The sequence below is a fragment of the Coptis chinensis genome, chromosome 7 (genome assembly GCF_015680905.1).
Source record: "Coptis chinensis isolate HL-2020 chromosome 7, ASM1568090v1, whole genome shotgun sequence".
Taxonomy (NCBI): Eukaryota; Viridiplantae; Streptophyta; class Magnoliopsida; order Ranunculales; family Ranunculaceae; genus Coptis; species Coptis chinensis.
The window spans coordinates 21,236,995-21,259,043 of record NC_141462.1 but is presented as its reverse complement, the minus strand read 5'-3'; the positions used below and the strand labels follow the sequence as shown (position 1 = coordinate 21,259,043).

The following is a 22,049-nucleotide window of genomic DNA, read 5'->3' as shown; positions in this document are numbered from 1 at the left end:
TGGTCATTCCGGGTATTTTCAAATTATTATGTCAATATTAGATCAATTGAAAACAATATTTGTTGTTGAAGGGGGTCTTTATTGTTTCATTAGAATGCCATTCGGGTTGAAGAATACTGGGGCGACATATCAGCGGTTGGTCGAAAAGATGTTCAAACATCTGATTAAACATATTGTGGAAGTATATATAGATGATATGGTCATCAAATCAAAGAAGGCGTCTAACCATGTTCAAGATTTGAATATGGTGTTCCAGATATTCCAACAGTTTAATATGAAGCTTAACCATGAGAAATGTACTTTCGGGGTAAGTTCAGGAAAATTTCTCGGATATATTGTCACTAAGCGAGGAATTGATGTTAACCCATATCAGATTCGAGCTATCCAACAGATGCCTTCACCCAGCACAAGGAAGCAGATACAAAATCTTACAGGCAGAATTCCAGCTTTGAATAGGTTTATATCTCAAACTTCTGATAGATGTAAACCTTTATTCAAACTGTTAAAAAAGAATATAAAATTTGTATGGGATGACGAATGCGAACTTCGCATTCACCGAGTTAAAAAAGTATCTGCAAGAAGTACCAACTTTGATAAAACCAGAAGAAGGCAATACGCTGTTCTTATACCTCGCAATCTTGGATTTCGCTATAAGTTCAGTACTAGTTAAAGTGGAAGACGGAGCTGAGCGGCCTGTGTATTTTCAATCTAAAACAATGCTTGAAGCTGAAACTCGATACTCAATGTTAGAAAAATATGCATTATCTCTCTTATATTCTACTCAAAGGTTAAAGCCTTATTTTCAGTCCCATTTAGTAGTAGTAATGACAAATCTTCCTTTGAAGCAAACTTTATCTAAGACAGCTAAGTCGGGGAGAATGGTGAAGTGGTCGGTTCTTATTGATGAGTTTGGGATTGAATATAAAAATAGAATATCGGAGAAAAGCCAAGTTTTGGCTGACTTCTTAGCAGATTTTCCTGCTGAAGATGAAGAATGGAAAGCTGAAGAAGAGAATCTTCTATTGGTACAAGAGAATGATAATGCAATGGATGAGGATGATCCTTGGGTAGGAACAAATGGATGGAGACTCTTTGTAGATGGGTCATCAAGGCAAAAGGGATGCGGTATCGGCGCTGTGCTGATAACTCCAGAAAACCAAAGACTCGAGACAGCAGTTACGTTAGGTTTTCACACTTCTAATAATGAAGCTGAGTACGAGGCTCTAATAACAGATTTGGAGATGGCTAAATTGTTGAATGTCAAAGACTTATCAGTTTTCAGTGATTCACAGTTGGTGGTAAGCCAGATCAATGGAGGGTATGCAGCAAAATGTGATAACATGATAGATTATCTAAATTTGGTGAGGATGAAGTTCAAGGATTTCAGGAATATTGTTTTTCAGCATCTCGATAGGGGTGAGAACCGACATGCTGATGCATTGGCATATGTGGCTGCAATGCTCAAAATGAGGAAGGGCGATTGTTGCATATAGGGGTTCAGCAAATTCCGAGTATTAATATAAGGCACACATAGATAATGGAAATAGATATACTGGGGGCGTCATGGATGAGCAATTATGTGCTATTTCTATCACAGGGAATGTTGCCAACAGATAAGAATGAGGCTAGAAGGATAAAAGGAGGAGCTGAAAGATATCTACTAATAGATGATCAGTTATATCAGAAAAATCCAGGGGGACCACATTTAAAATGTGTATCGGCAGAAGATTCTCAGAAAATTATTGCAGAAATGCATGAAGGAGAATGTGGCAATCATTCGGCAGGAAGATCGTTGGCTTGTAAGATTGCAAGGTAGGGGTATTTTTGGCCACAAATGAGGCGAGATTGTCTGTGATATACAAAAAAGTGTGGTCAGTGTCAGAAACATGGACATGCCATTCATGTGCCAGCAGAGGAATTACACTGTGTTTCGAACCCATGGCCGTTCGCGTTATGGGGGATGGACATTGTAGGGCCTCTCGTACCTAGAAGAGGAAAGAAGAGATTCATCTTAGCAGTAACTGACTACTTCACTAAGTGGGTAGAAGCGATAGCTTTGCAACATGTCATGGAGCAGGACATTATTGGGTTTTTGTTTGAAAGGGTGGTTTGCCGATATGGGTTGCTGCATGCTATTATATCGGATAATGGACCTCAATTCATTGGGGGAAAAGTGAAAGATTTTTTAGAATCATATCAAATCAAGCACTTTACATTGGCACTTACTATGCTCAAGAAAATGGGCAGGCAGAAGCAACGAATAAGACCATTATGGACAACATAAAAAAGAAACTGGAAGATAAGAAAAGCTTGTGGGTTGATGAGTTAAATAGTGTGTTGTGGGCATACAGAACAACCCCTAGGGTAGCAATAGGAGAATCACCATTTACTTTAGCTTATGGGATGGAAGCTGTAACTCCAGCTAAGATGGTAGTGTCGACATCAAGGACAATGCTTGTAGAAAAAGGATTGAATGATCAGGGGATGCAAGCAGAGATCTTAAATTTAGAAGAGAGAAGGGAGAAAGAAAGAATGAGGATTGATTCTTATCATAGGCAACTCAGAAAAGCATTTAATAAGAAAGTAAAAGAAAGAAGTTTCCAAGAAGGTGACCTAGTGCTGAAAGAGGTTACACAGGCGACAAAAGAAAAAGGAGCTGAGAAGTTATCGGCGAATTGGGAAGGTCCATATATACATTGTCCACAAAGTGGGAGTAAATGGAGCATATTATCTAAAGAAAGTTGATGATGAATTGTTAGCAAAACCTCAAAATGTCAGTAATCTGAAGGTATTTTATCAATAATGTAAAGGTATTTCTATCAAATTTCATTGAGCAATTAAGATGTGTAACATGAATTTTCAATTCAATATAAAGGGATTCAAGTTTCAAATTTCATTTTTTTATATATATAAATATATATGGTGTTAGCATATGGTAAAAATTTGGATATCGATAGAAATATTGATATCAGGCATATTGTCAAAAAGTCCTAATATTGGTAGCAATATTGATATCAGGCATATTGTCAAAAAGTTCTGATATCAGAAACAGAGGCAGATATCAGGCATAAAAAGTCCTGATATTGATAGAAATGTTAATATAAGGCATATTGTCAAAAAGTCCTGATATCAGAAACAGAGGCATATATCAGGCATAAAAAGTCCTGCTATCGATAGAATATTGATATCAGGTATATCGGCAAAAAATCCTGATGTCAGAAACAATGACAAATATCAGGCATAAGAAGTCCTGATGTCGATAGAAATGTTGACATTAGGCGTAAGAAGTCCTGATATCAACAGACGTGTTGGTATTAGGCATATTGTCAAAAGTCCTAATATTGACAGAAATGTTGATATTATGCATAAGAAGTCCTAATATCGGTAGACGTGTTAATATCGGGCATATTGTCAAAAAGACCTGATATCAAAAAAAATAGTGGCATAAGAAAGTCCTGGGATTGGCAGAAATGTTGATTTCAGGTGTATTGTCAAAAAGACATGATATCAAAAACAGTGGCAGATATCAGGCATTAGAAAGTTCTGGGATTGGCACAAATGTTGATTTCAGGCGTATTATCAAAAAATCCTGATGTCAAAAACAGGGGCAGATATCAGGCATAAAAAGATCATAGCTATCAAGCAAGATATCCGTAAAGGGGGAGCCATAGAAGATCATTTGATAATAAAGGTATGTGGCAGTGCTTTGATAAAAGTAAATTGGCAAACTTATTTAATTCTAAGTATCACCGATACTATTATTTTAGTTGAGGATATCGAAAATTGTATTTTCTTTATGATATAATTCTAAGTATCGCCTATACTATTATTTTAGTTGAGGATATTGAAAATTGTATTTTCTTTCTGATATAATTCTAAGTATCGCCGATACTATTATTTTTAGTTGAGGATATCGAAAATTGTATTTTCTTTATGATATAATTCTAAGTATCGCCGATACTATTATTTTAGTTGAGGATATCGAAAATTGTATTTTCTTTCTGATATAATTCTAAGTATCGCCGATACTATTTTTTTTTAGTTAGGATATCGAAAATTGTATTTTCTTTCTGATTTAATTCTAAGTATCACCGATACTATTATTTTTAGTTAAGGATATCAAAAATTGTATTTTCTTTCTGATATAATTCTAAGTATTGCCGATATAATTTTCTTGATGGAGGAAAATGCAAGTAGAGGAAAATTAGAAATAATGGTGAAGTTTCAAAATAAAAGATCAATGGAACTAAGAATTTAGAACATTCAAGAACTATATAGTGTTATCAAATTACAACTTTGGAGAAAAAAGAGGATAGTTTAAAGAGGATTGTTCAGAAGTGCATCAACATCAGATAAGGTAGCCTCAGTAGGTTGAGCAGCATCAGGTGGAAGTTGTGAGGTGGTATCAGCCACAGTAGCTGTATCTCCATCTTCATCATCCGAAAGCATATTGTCTCCATAAGGATGTTACATGGAACAAAAGGCTTGCAGATATCCAACTTATCACCAAGAGAATTAACAGCTGCCATGACGTTATTGAATTCAGCATCGGTAGCTTCAGAGGCTTCTGCACTTTTCTGTCTTTCGGCAGCAAAATCATCAATCATTTTCTTCACAAGCTCGGCATGATCAGCCTCTTTATCCGATAACGTTTTCTCGGCTTTCTCAGATTGTTGCTTCATAGCAGCTTTCAGTTGATGAATTTCCTTCTGGAAGCCATTGTTTTCTTAGGATAATCGGTCGAATTCTAATTGCTGAGTAGTCAGAGTTTTTCTAATGCGCCCGATTTTACATTCTTGCTTATGAAGCAGATCAAATTGAGTCATGGCAAGTGCTTTCGCCTATAAAAATATCCAAAGTAGATAAGTACAAAGTAAAAAGACGAGATTGGTATGAAATAAAAGAAGACAAGATATAAGTACCTTCTCCATATGATCTTAAAACTCGGTAAGCCGCTCAGAGGGGTCGATGTTGAGAGCAGCAATTTTGTCTTTCTGAAGAATAGAGCTGCTAGCTAAAGCAACACCTAATTCAGTCTTATGAGTATCTTCGAAAAGAGAGGCATTTAAAGGGATATGGCTTCCATCAGCAAGGTAAAATTCAGGTCTGAAAATTTCATGGGCATCGGCTGACGAAAAAGAGTAAAGGTTTTGACCAGCAGGAAGACTACTTTCACCCCATGAGTGAGTTTTTCTTCTTTTAGAAGAGACATTAGTAGTTGGAGGGGGAATGGTGGTATTGGGATGGGAAGCAGAGGGAGGGTTATTTTTAGGAGCATTAGGAGGATTGGCAGGGATGGAAGGGGGAGTAGGTTGTTTATCAGCAGCAGGGGGTTTGGAGGAGGGAGTCGGTGTTTTCTTTTTCCCTTTCTCAAATAAATAACGACCAGCGTTGGCATTCATCTGCATTCGAGGAGCCATATCTGTATACAATAAAAGATGCTCATTAAATATATTTTGCAATATCGGATATTCATAAAAATCAAGAACTTCTTTTTTAATATTAGGGAAAAGATTGGGAGTCATGGTACAAGTGTCATCTAGATAATCGTGGAAGCTTTTGGGAAGTTTAAGAGGCAATTCGTGCAAGGAAAAGGAGGATATAATAAAGGGTAGATCGTTTGAGGAATCGTTTAAAGGAGATTGAGGGGGAGTTGGCGACTGACCCATTTTTTGAAGAGCTCGATGTTTGAGAACGTAAAGAGGTGCCCGATAGTGGGAGATATCGGGAAGATGAATAGTAACTTTGCGATTCCCTTCTTTATCAGCACCCGTTTTAATATCAACATCGGCTTCAGTTCCTTCTAAAAGCCTTAATACTCTGTCGGAATTACCACGAGCTTTGGCAAAATGAGGTAGAAGTACTAAAAAGACGCAAATGAGAGTGAAATTAGATAAGGGGTTCTGAGGGCTGAAGAAGGAAAACAAAGGAAAGGGAGAACATACCTGTGGGGTTGAAGACTTGATGTTTCAAAGGGGGATTTACTGGGCTATCGGAACTTTCCCAGTTACCTAAAACAACAATAGGATAATGGGTCCACTGTTTGTCGCTATTGCAGTTTTTTCTAAGAATACCCTTAATGTTTCGATGGGTATGTTTTTTGGGATAAAAGTATCCGATAATCATTTCACAAAATCTATAGTGTATAAGAATATCAGATAACCTAATACAATCAGTAGCATATTTATCGGGAGAAAGGTGGCTGTTATAATAATTACATACAAACATCAGGCGCCAGAAGTTACCAGTACCCTGACCAGGAGAAATGTCTAAATGGTTCAGTACTTTACGATCAAGGGTGGATAGAGGAAATCTCAGACCAGCAGCGAGTTGGCCGACAGTAATAATGATTCCATTCTTGGTACCGCTCTGGCATTGAGTAAAAGCCCGACTACCAGCATAATGTTGTAGATAAAGTGAAGAGGGAATCTGATAGGCGGTTTGAACTAAAGATAGATTGGGTCATTTAATAAAGAAACTGGAAAGACTAGTTCTCCATCGGCTGGTATCTTCTATGGTATCACGTTCAGATTCAGAGTCAGTGGTTGCAAAAGGGTGGCATGGAATACCTTCTACAACATAAGATAGATCCCATGAAATATGGGGTCGAGAGTTATTGTTCAAAGTTGAAGCAAAGTTTTGACTGAAAGGTCTATCGTCAGAAATTATATCGTCAGAAAGAATGCTATCCGATATGATGTCCTCAGAAGGGAGACTAGCATCAGAGATGATATCTTCACTAGCCATTGAAATGACTATACACAAAGAAGGAAGGACAAAGGTATTTTTAATATCGGCACTTCAATATTTATAATGTTATTAGCTGCATGATATTGTAGTATCGGCAAGGTTGATATGAGAATTGAATCATGGGAGATACAGATGAATAAAGTTATATCGGAATAAAGTAATATCGGAAATATTGTGATACATGCCGATAGTAAAGCCAGAACAAACAAAAAGATAAAAACAATGGTAGGAATAAAAAGATTCAAACTTTTATATGTTTTGAAGTTCAAGGTAGTAATATATGTCATTACATAAGCATTAGCACACGCGGACATGCAAAATTAAGGGATTCAGATGTAAACAACTAAAGCTAAGATAAAATATCGTATCTATTATTACTAAAGCAAGTATATCAATGCATGTGTTAGAAAGGTTAATAAAGTGCAGGATGAAAGAGTATACCTTATGGATTGCAAGAGGGATGAGTTCATGAAAGTTGAAGAAGAAGAAAACCAGAGTTTTTTTTTTTTTAGGTATTTGGAGGCGTACTAAAGAAGCTAAAGAGATTGTGTGTTTGGAAAACGTACTAAAGAAGCTAAAGATGTTTAAATTTATATTTTTGAAATATTGGACCGGGTGGTTGTTTGGGCCCGATAGTTTTCATATCCGTTATTTGGTATAATTGCTTCTCGAAAAGTTGAAATTTCAAAGGAAATTTCAAAATTTCGAGAGGGGGCGATGTAGTGGGCAAATATCGTACCTATAAACATATTCGTTTCGGTATTTTAAAACTCGAGATATTGGCATAAAGGCCAATATCTCGGTAAATCTCGTGGGTGTTTAAATTGTGTTGTAGGTAGAAAGCGGAAAACGAGAAAAAAAGGCAAGGGACACGTGTCAAAGCTTGATTGGGTCCAAGCCAAATCAGGACACTATATAAAGACTGGAAGAGCATCAGAAAAGGAATTCATTCATTCATTATCCAAAAATTAGAAAAGAGGAGAGAGAAATAGAGAGGAACAAAGAGAGAAATTGTAAACTGTTATCGCCATTTTAATAGAACAAATATTCACTTCATCTTCTTTGATTCTGTTCCCTTCATTCATTTTGTTGTGTGATCTTATAGCATAAGTAAGAACGTGTTCTTAGACATCACAGTACTGACATAACCCCTTTCTTTATATCAACTGTTTGTAGAATAATGGTGTAAAAAAAGATAATAAAAGATACCACGTGTCTTACTTGGTTGAAAATGGCAATTGCTGCGAATTGAATTTTCTGTGTTTGTAGGCTAGATGTCGTTTATTGCTTAGAGCTTTGTTGGGAGTTGATGTGGTAGGTCTTAAGTCGTAGTGCGCAGATTGTAACTCGTATTGCATAGATCGTAAATCGTATGTCGTAGCTCGTAGTTTGGATTTGACTGATAATTAGCCTTTGAGTGGTAATTACAGTTGAATCAAGCTTAACCCTATCAGAGGCCTTAAGTTGATTTGTGGTCCTTTTGGGGGTACCGTGGATTGAATTTGACGGATGATTAACCTTTGAGTGGTAATTACAGTTGAATCAAACTTAACCCTGGCATTGGTGTTAAGTTGATTTGTACGCCTTTTGGGGGCGTCACTATGGTTGTTTTCCCGTTGAGTGTTCTTGATTGCGATCTGACATCGTAGTGCGTGGTTCGAACTTTATCCTTAGCAGGGCGTCAAGCTGATTGGTTGATAGCTAGCCTTTTGGGGGAGCTATTGTTGTCGTAGATGCCATTTAAGTTGGCTGATTAGTAAGCCTTTTGGGAGCGTTACTATGATCGTAGATGCCAATTTGGTTGGCTGATAGTAAGCCTTTTGGGGGCATTACTATGATTGATAGTTAGCCTTGAGCTGGTGTGCTTATAGCTAGCCCCCAGTTCGTAGTAGAAGCAGCCATTTGTGGGTGTTAATGTTGTTTAGCCCCAGTGTTGGAGCTTGGTTGACATGTTTAGATGGCAATAACTTGTCCCAGTTTAGAGATGGCCCCAGTGTTGGAGCTTGGTTGACATGTTTAGATGGCAATAATTTGTCCCAGTTTAGAGATGGCCAGGCCTAGCCATGGCCATCTCTAAACTTGTCCCAGCTTGATTGGCTTGCAATAAACTGCAAGGGAGTGAGCTTCCATTTTGCCATTCGAGCGAATCACTGGTTTGTAGTATATGCGAACTATCGAGGGAGGAACTGCGTGCTTTGAATTGTTATATCTGATTCGGGAACACTTAGATGCTTCTCGGTTTGGAATTGTTGATTCCTTGATTCAACAAAGTATTGCTTCCCTTTGATTTGTTATTTCAATTGATGATGGATATGATGGCAACCTTTTGTGTGTGGTATAACTCCGTGTCGAGTGAGCTTTTTATATTGATTGACATTATCGGCGCGAGCTTTGTGGTGTGGCCAGTCTGGAAAGACCTGGAATATTAATGTTCGTTCAAGCTCTAGTGAACTGATGACAACTTGAACTGACAATGGTTGTGTTCGAGTTGAACTGACGATAGTTGGAATATTGGTTGCTTTTTCTAGGTTGTAGACCTGCTCTGACCTGACTTGAGGATGACTTGATCTGAGGACGACCTGACTTGAGAATGACCAGAGCTGAGGACGACCTGATCAGAGGATGAGCTTATCTGAGGATGACCTAACTTGAAGACAACCTGACTTGAGGATGACTTGAGCTGATGATGTGCTGATCTGATGGACGACCTAGCTGAGGACGGCCTGGCCGAGTGATGCAAAAGGATCTAAGTCAGATGATGCTGAATTGTCAGATTGCACATTGATGGTACTAAAGTATCATGAGTAGGAGTGTAAAAAAAATCGTTGACCCATCACCCAGTAGGGCACCCGGTCTTCACCCGCAACCCAAACCCGCACCGACCCGAAAATAGACCTGCCCCGCCACCGTTCCTACGCGGTCGGGCTATGGGTGTAGGTTTTATGCTCAAACCCGACCCATTGAGCCGCACGACCACACCGTGGCATAAGCTGTTGACCCGCACCATTTCAAGACTCTAACTCCAATATTTTTGTATTTTGTTTATATTTTCTTTTAACTTTTGTAGAAATTTGAAAGATATGAAGACAAACTTATGAGTTCAGCATTAATTTCAAATGTTCAAGTTTGAACATTGGGCAAATATCAAGAGTTTAAATTCAACTTTTTAATTTTAGAGAAGATGAATCATTCATCATTGTATTAATTTTAAATTCTTTTAGTTCATATTTTATTGTTTTGTACCATAGACCCTCCCATCTTCATTTTATCTTGTTATGGAAGATAATCAATTTACAAATGGTAAATCACGATAAAGAAATTTCAAAATTTCAAATATATATATGGTTTTGGGTTCAAGTTATAGTTTTTCTCTATGTCGTGAATTGGAAAGATATTACTTACAGAATTAGAAAGTTTTATTATATAAAATTGGGTTAAAATGACAATTTCCACTCGACCCAAATGACCCGCCCTAAACCTGCCCCGTAAGCTGACCCAACAGGGCAGGTGGTGGTACTAAGACATGGCACTTTAACCTTCCCGCCCTGCCCCGTCGGGGATCACTGGATTTGTATCCCCTAGACCTGCCCCGACCAGACCCATCACTATTTGACCCGTGGTTGACCTAACCCGCCCTGTATTACACCCCTACTCATGAGTTGGCGGATCAACGCAAAGATGGTAAGGCTATGTTTGATAGGAGTTGTGGGAAATGCAAATTTTGTCACCATTTTCCACTGGCAAATTTGCTATGTGACAATTGCAAATAATTTGTGGCAAATTTAATTTGCCACTGTTTGATGATATTGTGGTAAATATAATTTGTCTTGATTTGCACCCATTTGCTGTTGTTTGATTGTCCAAATTTGCCGCGGCAAATATTTCATTTTTTCATATTCTGTGCTTTTAAAAGATTTAAAAATTATAGCTACTCTTATTTGTACATTTATTTTATTTGTATATGGTTTCACCTATATCACACTAAAAAAAAGAGTATAAAGACTTGCCACAAAAACATAAAATGTACCAAAATCTCAATCTGGTTGAAGCTTACATTTGATGATTCGGTCCCTCCAGTGTATGTGTATGTGTCTTGTGTGGCATGTTCAAGTCACGAATCTGGTTATGCATGTTGGAAGGCATATAGCTAAAACACTTGAGCGTAACTATCAATAAATATATTGGGTGTTAACATTGTTCACCCATTAGGCTGTGTTTGTTTACTTTTTGGATTTTTTTTTTCAAACTCAATGAAGTGTATAAAAAGAAAAAATAAAGTACAAAATACAAAATAAAGAAAATTAAAGACATTACAACTCAATTTTAATAGTATCCATAGTATGTCTTCTCAAACAACCATAAAACATGTCAAAGTGCAATGGACCGTAACAACTATTGTTATCCAAACACATAAAATGTCATTGTGCCTTGGATAGATTCGATTTTTGTAGTTTCCCATACTCAGATCTTGTGCTATTACTTGATCCCAAATCTCGTTGCTAGCTATGATCTTTTGTTCTTCATAACTCCATTCAAACCCATACGTAGTAGCTATTCTATCAATATTGCGTGTTATCCATCGTAAGGTAATCTTCATTTGCATAGTTACATGACCAATGATAGTCAAGTCGATATCAAATATGTTATGGAGTGTTTCCCTTGCACGCTCTTTTGATATTGGAAGAAATCCATTCAAGTCAAAACCACACTCAAGTCAAAACCACTTTAGTAATGGAACTCAAAAACACCACCAGCCTATATTAAATTCTGTTTGCAAATCCCTCTTTTGAAATTAGTTCATACTGATCGTATGATGTGGAAGGAAAGCTTAACTTCAAGATGTATATTACCAACAATAATCTTGCACAACTTTCAGTCCTTAAACATGAGAGCCAAAACGAACTTATATAGATTGACCAAAACAAAATCTTCTTCAAAAGTTCAAAATACATTACGAAGTGTATATCAGAATAAACGTGCATCTCCATTTTGGTAAAAAAAGGACTAGTACAATGTACATTGTGTAATAATAGAGGCATTTACATACATAAATATTACTTTACACGGACACACCTTAATTACTTAAAATACACTAGTTACAATGTAAACATAAAGCACAAATCACAGACCACAGAATTTGATCCATATTCTCAAGGATTTCTAACTATGCAGTTGGGTAGGATGCCATCATCGCAATACCGCAGATACCCTCTACAACGCCAATATCACGTTGCATTCTTATGTATCCATTATCACCCCATGTAGTTCCCCAAGAGTTCTTCACCAACCAATATTTAGTACCATCGCTAGTGGTACCATAACCAACTGTGGACTACACTAGTACCACTTACTCACTACCTACAACACCTATCACCACCCAATAGCACCTGCAACACCGTAGCACCACTCACCAGCAGTAGCAACATAGCAGCAGTAGCACAGCAACACTTGCCATCCAGTAGCAACACAGCAGCAGCAGTAGCACAACAGCAACAACAGTAGCAGCACAACAACACTTGCCATCAAGCAGCAGCAGCACAACAACACTTGCCAGCAGCAGCAACATCACCCACACCACTGCACCACCCGCACCACACCACTGCAACACCCACCCACATCACACAACTCACACACTCACCACACTCACACACATTCAGCACACTCACACTCTAAATGGGGAAGAAAATAGAACACCAGAACTAAGGACTGATCATTAGGGAACTAGTGTTGTTAGACATTTATAACAAAAGAAAAATAAACAATTTATACAAGCATGTCAGACTATTATAAATCAACCGTAAGTACAAGAACTGGTGCTTTACAAAAAAATTCAAAAAAATGCCTTAAACCACTTCTGAGAGCATTCAACAAGCAATAGGAAGCCCCCTTCTGAGTTTGAGAAACTTCTCCAATCTGCTAGTCCTATCATTGCTGCTCCATCTGTTTTGTGGGAAGCGTGGTTTTCTGTTGAAAATGAAATATACAAATCTGTCGTAAGGAAGGTAATCAGTGATAATATTTTGTAGTCCCCTCATACAACCTTTAAAAATATAAATAAAAAAAAAAACAAAAAAAAAAAAAAAAAAAAAAAAAGAAAAGCAAAGTAACACGTTAAAATAGATTGATAAGCTTGAGTACCTGATTAGCCATAGTAACAAAAATCCAAAAGAATTGCCTTAAACCAGACAAGTGCATTACATGTACCATAATAGCAAAAATCTAAAAGAAGTGCCTTAAGCCACTGGAAGGTTGTCCAAAAGCCACTTCTTCCGAAGATCTTCATCATCAAAACTCAAAAAAAATTCACCCATGTTTGGGCTATTTCCAAGGAAGGTCATTCCAAGCTTAAAATTTTCTTTAGACAACTCGAGACCTTTCAAGGCATCATGAACTTTTTGCATCATGCTAGGAGGTCCCTTCAAATTGTCCGCCATTGCCTTAGCAGCTTCTGGAAGATGTTCGAATGTCTTAGCTATCTTCTTGTCCTTCACATCTATGCGAGGTTTTTTTTTCTTTTGCTCATTCGAATTTTGACACGGTGATTCTTCTTCCACATTCCCTGAGCCTTGGGTAGCATCTCTGGTATTGTCAACATATTCATTTATATTAACGGGGTCATTATCATCAATTTCATCTATTAAATTAAACACATAACATAGTTATGAGCTTAGTAGTATCTTATCGCATAAAGAAAAACCACAAATAAAAAACATTTCGCTTAACGTACCATCCAATATGGGTATATCATCAGGATCATGAGCATTAAAGTTTCCACTTCCATTTGCAGAATCATTTCCATATATGAAGTCAAGCATCTCATAGTGTTGAAGCCACTTGGTTTTATAACTTGTTGCGGCTGGGTGAGCCTACAATGATAATGTGACTCACTGTAAGTCCTCTAGGAAGCTAGCTTCCCTTCAATGACAAATATATTAAATATATTAAAGTGAAATATATACAAAATGGCTAAATCAAGATCATTTATCTGAATATACCTCTCCCATACATCGGCATCATCCTGAATGTACTTAGTTTGATGGTTAAAGGAGAAGCCACTCTGGGCTAGCAACCCTGCAGCAACTGTCTAGGCACCCCTTAATGACCTTAGCCTAGAGAGCACATTATTCCATTCCACATTTTGAGAACAAAAATTGATTACCACACTTGCAACTTGAACTAGAGTTTCTTTCTTGGAAACATTAGAATTCTGAGAATCCTTTCCCTAGAACAGTAATGATGTCAAACAAAGTTCCAACAAGGACCTTGTCCATTCCATCGTTCCACCGTATTTGACACTTCCCCTGAATAACTTCTAGAATTGGTGAAGGCGGGGGTGGAGGACGTGGTGCTTGGCTTCTAGCATTGTTATGTGAAGTTGTTTTGAATATAATAAACCAAAAGAGAATAATATAATAATCAGTGTTCTATATTGACACGAAACCAAAATGTGATAGTGAACTTCGTAGTGGTTGGACTTGAAACCAAAACAAGGTTTAGATATTCATACACAAATCTAAACAAAGAGTTACTAATATAAGGAAGGCTATAAGGAACCATATTGTCATATAGAATAACAGAAGTCATAAGCCAGAATAATACAAGTATCCCAGAGGCAAAACACATCATTCAACATTGCCAAAACAACGACAACAAAAAACATAAAGTTAAACCACTATTGCCAACAACACACTAGTTATTCTTCTCCATTTTGTTCATCTCGACGCTCCCACATGTCCACCATCAACCCATCTCTCCACGACGTCCAACCATCACTCGGAGTCATGGTTATCCCCACATCATCGCCTACTTCTCCATTTCTTTCCTCTTCAATAGCCGCTCTTTCTTCTTCCCATATATCATCATTATTATCGTGCAAAAGTTATACAACCCACAACATGCACAAATTACCTTTGTTTGTGTCTCAACATCATGGTGTGGAGTGTGCCTAAGATACACAAATTTTTTCTTCAACACACCAATTGTCCTTTCAATAACATTCCGCAAAGATGAATGACGGAAGTTATACATTTCTTTTGCATTCCGGGCACCGTTGTATCTAGAGTTACATTATTGTTCACTAAGATGATATCTTACAACACGATATGGTGTAAAGAAGTGTGGAACTTGCGGGAACCCAGCATTGGCGAGATAATACTTACCTATGTGAAAAAATTAATTAGAATGATTGCTGAATTTTAATAATACTCCAAAATAGTTGGGATTTGAAATGTTTTAAGGATACGTACCATGTGGTACAATTAGTTTGTGCCCTGGCCGACTCACTGCACACCTCAACAAACGATCATTATGGGCGGAACCTGATAAAAGCCCAAAATTGTAGTTTTAACCCCTTTAACAATATTGCTTTTGACCAATTATGTGATTAATAAGTAAGAGTTAGTACTGCTATCGTGTTCTTATGTATTTCAGGCATTAGAGTCGAATATGTGCAGAAATGCGTCCCTTTTATGAGATAAAGGAGCAAGAGTTGGTTGCTAAGAAGTTCTGTGATTAAAGGCCAAGATTCAAGGAGAAAAAACCTTTTTAAAGCCCGGTCAAAGATGAAAAGTCAAAGTCAACGCGGGCTTAAACAGCGCACAAAAGTTAGCAGAACTTCTGAAGGCCGTATTTTTGGACTCAGACCTCGGAATTGGGCCTACCTTATGTCAAAACGACCGTCTCGGAAAGAGCTTTCTAATGGTCCAAGCTTTAACCCAATCAAAGGAGCAAAAGTGGGCGAAAAATCCGTGGAAGTCAAATCCAGCTGAAAAGGCTTCTGTGGACTGAAGAAATTGGGTTTTGGGCTCGATTTTCCGGCCCAAAATATGGCTCCTCAGCCCATGCACGAAAAAGTGGATCTGGTCTCCTCCATTTGTATGGAGAAGACTTAGCTCTTAAGGATACCTAGATCTAGATTAGAAAATTAGGTTAGACTCCATTAATTAGTTAGAATAGCTTGTTTTAGATCTAGTTTTTACCTCCAATTAATTAGTGTTAGAACAAAGTAGATTATTATTTAGAATCACTATTAGTTTTATAATAAAGTTTTAGTTTTTATTTCAATTTAGTTATTAAATAAATTCTTATTTAGTTTTAGTTGTTTTAAATTCATAATTAGGTTATCTTCATTTTGATTCTTAGACTATTGTTAAAATTAGATTTATAAAGTTTAAATTAGTTATTAAATTATGACTTGTTATTATTGTTCTTGTGTTGAGAATGATAGTATAATGATATTAGGTGGATTGATTACTCTTTTTTTATAACTTTCTCTTCCATCAAAACTCTATTTTTATTAGTTTAGTTAATTTAAATTTATTTGAATCCATCGTATAATCGTAGAATAGAAATTTCACATCACACATTACTCTCACCATTGTTCTTTGTGTTTAATTAATTGAATTCTATTTAGTCTTGATAGATTAAGAGTAGAACGATTCCGTACTCTATATATTGAATGAATATATATGTGAGAGTAGGAAATAAATTTTCGATACTGTAAGAATGAGGTTAGAGTAATCTAGTTGAGTTTTTATGGGTTATCAAATGGCGTTGCTGCCATCTTAATCTCGTTCAAGACAAGAATTCAATTGCTTGAATTCAAGGGGCAATCCCCCATTCTTTACCCACCCACCCTTTTAATTTTTCATTCTTATTTCTTGAATTTTTGGAACTGTTAACTGCTTTAGGCATAGGGGCTGCGGATTCACAGAGGAAAACACTGCAGTAAAGGTATTTGTAAATTTTGAAAAATTCTGAAAATTTATAAGCGTAATCCTTAAGGTGTTATTGATTTATTGTAATGTTTTCAGATTTTTCATAATTGTTTTACCTTGTAAACAAATACAATCTTTATGGTGCTGCATTTCAGTTTTCAAACCGTAAGTTCTTGAAAAATAGACGAGTAAGGTTACTTAGAAAGTTCCAAAAATTCTAAACTTTTTACAAGAGTATCTCTCCTAAGTCAGGAGTTTTCAGTAAAAATTTAACGAGTTTTTTATTTGTTTTGACCTCCTAACTAGTGGAGTGTTTCCAGTGTGTTTCTGCAGTTTTGCAAACACTTAATTTATGGAACAACAGCAGGTAAGGAGAGTTTGTAGAACTCCAATTGCTTCTAAAATTTTTATAGGAATAGTCATGATCCGTCAGGAGTCTCCAGTAAAATTTTGGAGATTTATTTCTCTGTTTTGATTGGTTAACTTTTCAGTTGTTTGTATTGTGTCCGAAAACTGTTTCACAAACTTTGAAGAGCAGTGGAAGGACTTTCATAGCTTCGATTGATCTGAAATTTTACTGGCTACTTGATAGACATCTTAGCAAACTATTGTAAAAATTTCAAATTTTTTGGAGCATGCTCCGCGCCCTAGATAGCCTATTTCCAAGCGCGCCCCACGCTCAACCGCCTGGACATTGTGTCAAGCACGAGTGTGCCCAGCGCCCTTGATAACCTATTTCCAAGCGTGCCCCACGCTTAACCGCCTAGACATTGTGTCAAGCACGAGCGCGACCCGTGCTCAACCACCTGGACATTGTGTCAAGCACGAACGCGACCCGCGCCCTAGGTAGCCTATTTCCAAGCGTGCCCCGCGCTCAACCACCTGGAACTTGAGTTAGACAGGAGCGCGACCCGGGCCCTCTTCTGGAGCAGCCCGATTTTCACAGGTTAGTCCAAATTTTCATTTTTCAAGTTATTCAGTGTTTCTAACATCATACAAACACTGAGATAGCGTATACAAGACGTTATTCAAACGCGTAGAAAGGAGGCATTTAGGTACTTTTTCTTCCACTCCTCGCCTCTTTTGTCAGAGGAATTTTAATTCTAGTATAATCAGGCTTGTTTTTTGTAGACATAAATACCATACGCCTATCTAGAATTTCACACACTACACCTGCATCAATGGCTAAAGAACAAGAGACTCCTCTCTCTGATTTTTATAAAGCCTTAAACGATGGCCCTAAGTCGTGCATCGTTCTTGCATACCTAGTGGGGGATTTTTGAATTCCCCATAATATATTTAACTTGAGAAGCCTTATCAGCATATGCGTAGGATATACCAAGTTCTCATTACATTCCATAATCCTAGCGTAAGTCCGGATCAAGTTAAACTTAGGGTGTTTCCATTCACCCTAGCCGACAAGGCAACACCTTGGTTAACTACCCAAACGCCAAACTCTGTGGACTCATGGGCTAATCTTGTTCAATTGTTCATGGAACAGTTTTACCCACCACTGAAGACAGATGAAATGCTTCAAAAGATTAATTTCTTCCACCAGAATCCTCGTGAATTGTTTCACTGATCTTCTCATTGAATGCCCGCATCATAATCTTGCGAAGGACACGCTTGTTCGTGCCTTCTTCAAGGGTCATTTACATCGTCATAAGGAGGTTCTAGATATCATGACTGGGGGTAGTTTTCTTAGTAAAAGAGCCTTGGAGGCTTATACATTCTTAGAAGATCAATCTAAAAGGAACAACAATTGGGGAGGTAACGACTTTTCCCGCTCCACTCTTTCTTATTTTGAGGTTAAACCTGATTTCGAGCTTAAAACTCTTATCGATGCCCTCACTAAAAAGGTAGATGCCATCTCTGTTCAACAACAACCCACTCCAGTCATAAACATTAAATCTACTCGTTGTAATGTTTGTTTTAGTCTTGAGCATTCCGACTTCTATTGTCCTCTTGTCTATGCACAACCACCACCACAACCATCAAACTTCCACCAGTTAACTCAACCTCAAGGACAAGGAAACTTAGAGGACCAGAATAGAAGTTTAGTGCCCATGACCCAGATCTATCAACATCAAGACATGAACGTTCAACAAGCCTTAATTCCAGTTCAACCATCTACAAATGAAATAGTAGTGACCTTGTTAGAGAAACAAAATCAAATTATGCAACACAAGTCCAACTTGATGAAAGATCAGCATGATCAAAACTCTAATATGATGAAACAAAAGATGCAAATGATGCAGTCTTTGTGCCAAAAGGTTATTGACATGTCTCCTAACCAAAATAATAACCAAACAGGCGTGTTTCCAGGTCAAGCAGTGCCTAATCCTAAGTCAACAAACACCGCTTTTGAAATAAAAAGTATTCAGTGTAATGGGAATATAACCCCAAGGGACCTACATGCAGCCACTACCCTTCCTTCAAGGAGAGTAGTTGATAACAAAGTAGCTGTGCCTAAAGACCATCCACAAATAGAAACTGAAAATTAAACCATATCGAGTACTGTCATAGAAATTGATGATCCTACACCTGTAGAGGTTCCAATATAGACACCTAGATGGAAAAGGGCTAGAGATAAAGCAAAGACTAATAATATTGCTAAATAAATAGATAAACCACCATATCCCCAGAGACTAGTCATGTCTAAAAAAGACAAAATTTTTTATGAGATTAGGGAAGTGTTTAAAAATTTGACTATAAACCTACCTTTTCTAGATGCTATAAAAAGTCTACTTGGACACGCTAAGTTTCTAAAATAGTTATGCACCAAGAAGAGGAAAACCAACATACCCCACGAAGCATTCTTAACTGAACAATATCCCTCTTTATCTGAACATAACGGAATTGTTAAGTACAAAGACCTTGGTCGTCCTACTGTACAATGCACCTTAGGTGATACCTTCATAACAACTACTTTATTAGACCTGGGAGCGAGTGTTAACTTACTCCCTTTTTATTTATATAAACAATTGGGTCTAACAAAACTTTAACCAACCAAAATGACTTTACAGTTAGCCGATCATTCTATTAAGTATCCAAGGGTGTAGTTGAAAATATTCTCATTAAAGTGCAGGATTTTTACTATCCAGCCGACTTTGTTATTCTTGACACAGAAGTTGCTCATGATTCTATTCCCATCATCTTAGGGCATCATTTCTTGGCAACTGCCAATGCCCAAATCAGTTGCCGGGATGGCTCAATGTCTCTTTCTTTTGGAAATCTTTCTATGGAAGTTAACATGTTTAGACAAAAGCATAGACAACTAGGTTTTCCTGTAGAAGGTGAAGTTAAGTCTATTGAGAGTTTGGTATATCACATTGGTGCTTCCGACGATCTCGTCCCTACACTAGTAGATACCCTCTTATGGAAGAAGACAAAGATCACAATTTTGACTCCTTAAACATAACTGAACTAGAGAAAGAATTTTCCACCCTGCCTTCCGACACTACAAGAGATAGAGTAAACCTCACAATAGATGAGATAGATGAATTCCTCAAAGATGGAGATGAATACCATAATTATATGGATGCAAACAACCTAGATGAGGAATTCAACGAGTTTCTAAGAGCCTGTGATGATCCACCCTCTCAAGCACTTCCTAGAGCACCACCCTACCACCAACTACTTGAGCTAATCCCTCACAGAATCCAATCATTTTTCCCACCCTTTTCTTCTAACACTTATCCACATTCCAAGTATCTTCCACAACCATCCATTTTCTCACAATCATTCACTTGAACATCTTTTCGTTCAAAGAAAAAGAAAAACTTTACGCTCGATTAGGTTCTAGATCCATCAGAATTTACTCCCATTCTACTAAGCCATGCCATAGGAAATCTTGGTGCTTAATTTTGTTTAATGGTGTATCCCGTGTTAACTATTTATGGAAAGATCCACAATTATTTAGATTATTGATATATGAGAAACTGCATGTTAATACATATATATCACATTAAGTCTAGGGAATCTGACTTTAAAAGACCTAAGTTTTTGTACAATACCAACTTTTTGGAGTATAGGCCAAACAAAAATTTTCAAACTTAAAAAGAGTTTTCTAATTTTGTTTGGGGGTGGCGTATTTTGGTATTTCATTTCAAATCTTTTTGCCACCCTTTGCTTGTCATGTTTACCCTAGTAGAGTTTTTATTAGTTCGTACGTAACAGTTTAATTGTGCTTCATGTTATCATATCATTTTTACAATATTTCTGTTACAAGTACTGCCAATTTTTGCTACGTTTCTATGATAAATTCTTTCCTTATCTCTTTACACTTTGAGGACAAAGCATTCGATTGTTTGGGGGTGGGATAGAAACATTTGCAAAAATTAGGCACTTTTAGGATGTAAATTACTCACTTTTCTTTATATAAAAAAAATTAAAAAATTATAAATATTGTTTATACTAGGCACTTAGTAATAATGGTATTGTACCCTTCTCCATGATGATATTAGTCTAGAAATCTCACGTAGTACTTGAATTAGGATTTAATTTTTGAAACATAGATTAATACGTAGGTAATAGTCATTGCATCTTTTCACGAACATCTTGCATGAGCATCTTTGATTGTACTTGGCAGTATTTTTCTAAGACCTAAGTTAGAGTACTTAATACATATCCTGTGAGCATCTAGCCTAAAAGCCTCATAAGAGTGAAATATCTGAGTGATGACACAAGAGAGAAGTAAATTTCGAGTAAAGAAATCATACATCCACTTGCTTGATCACCACACCATATCCTAAGCGAGAATTTATGCCCTCTTTGGATTGATATAGCCAGAAATTCACACCTATATGAAATTTATTATTCGCTAGTCGCCCCACTGAGCTTTTCATTAGCCTTTTCACAAACCACAAATCCTTTACCCAATAAAACAAAAGAAAAAATAAAATTAGCCTACCTATCTGGATAAGTCTAAGAAATGGGATGAGTGAAGAAAAGAGAAGAGAAATGTAAACAAAAATTAGTTAGTTGCTTCAGAAAAGAAAAAAAAAAGAAAAGAAGTTCTCATCCAAAGAAAAGAAAATAAAAACTCCAAAAATAGAATAAAAGGAGTAAAAAAGCCAAAATAAAAGGCTAAGGATGAAAACAAAGTGTAGAAGCAAAAGAATAAGGTTTTCTCTAGTTACATAATATGAAGACCTTACTTTCTCAGACTTGTCTTTTTGAATATTCATTCCCTTCCTTCTTTAACCAACACCTACGCCCCGTATCACCTAATAAAGACCTCTAGCTCAATTAGGAATAGGTTGGTGTGATAGTAAGTGGTAGATGTGTTTGGTCGACCTCGGCTTCCTTGGATTGTCATTGAGATTGTGAAGAAACGTGTGCCTACTGCACACTGGAGTTAGCAAAATTGAGTGGAAAAATCAGAGTGTTATGTGTTTTGACACATTCCTTGTGAGAACCTACTTAGGTACGCTACCCAAAAGTTTCAGAAACGGACCTGCCATTGCATTTCATATCATAGTTCATTATATAGGTGTTTTCTTAAGATGATTTTATTGTTATGCATGTATTAGTTTAAGTTTTAGAATGATCATTCTTGTTTAAATACTAGTGAGATGTATA

At 37.0% G+C, this 22,049-nt stretch overlaps 2 protein-coding genes across 2 annotated transcripts; both read left to right on the top strand.

Moving 5' to 3' along the window:
* The first annotated feature begins 824 nt into the window (after positions 1-824).
* LOC147486577 (uncharacterized) lies at positions 825-1,493 on the top strand. The gene has a single exon (XM_086573778.1). The coding sequence runs from the start codon at positions 825-827 to the stop codon at positions 1,491-1,493; it is 669 nt and encodes a 222-aa protein (XP_086429904.1).
* Positions 1,494-1,537: 44 nt separating this feature from the next.
* Positions 1,538-2,745, top strand: LOC147486576 (uncharacterized). The gene is made up of 3 exons (XM_086573777.1): positions 1,538-1,799; positions 1,911-2,107; positions 2,248-2,745. Exons 1-3 carry the CDS (start codon positions 1,538-1,540, stop codon positions 2,743-2,745), a joined length of 957 nt encoding a protein of 318 aa, XP_086429903.1.
* The last annotated feature ends 19,304 nt before the right edge of the window (positions 2,746-22,049 follow it).

What these genes read in the sequence shown, in the direction of transcription:
- LOC147486577 (XM_086573778.1), top strand. Translation starts at nt 825, where the DNA reads ATGACAAATCTTCCTTTGAAGCAAACTTTATCTAAGACAGCTAAGTCG.
- LOC147486576 (XM_086573777.1), top strand. Translation starts at nt 1,538, where the DNA reads ATGGAAATAGATATACTGGGGGCGTCATGGATGAGCAATTATGTGCTA. An exon ending in GGCAGGAAGATCGTTGGCTT is followed by an intron (nt 1,800 to 1,910) that starts GTAAGATTGCAA and finishes TTCATGTGCCAG; the next exon opens with CAGAGGAATTACACTGTGTT. An exon ending in GGTTTTTGTTTGAAAGGGTG is followed by an intron (nt 2,108 to 2,247) that starts GTTTGCCGATAT and finishes GAAAATGGGCAG; the next exon opens with GCAGAAGCAACGAATAAGAC.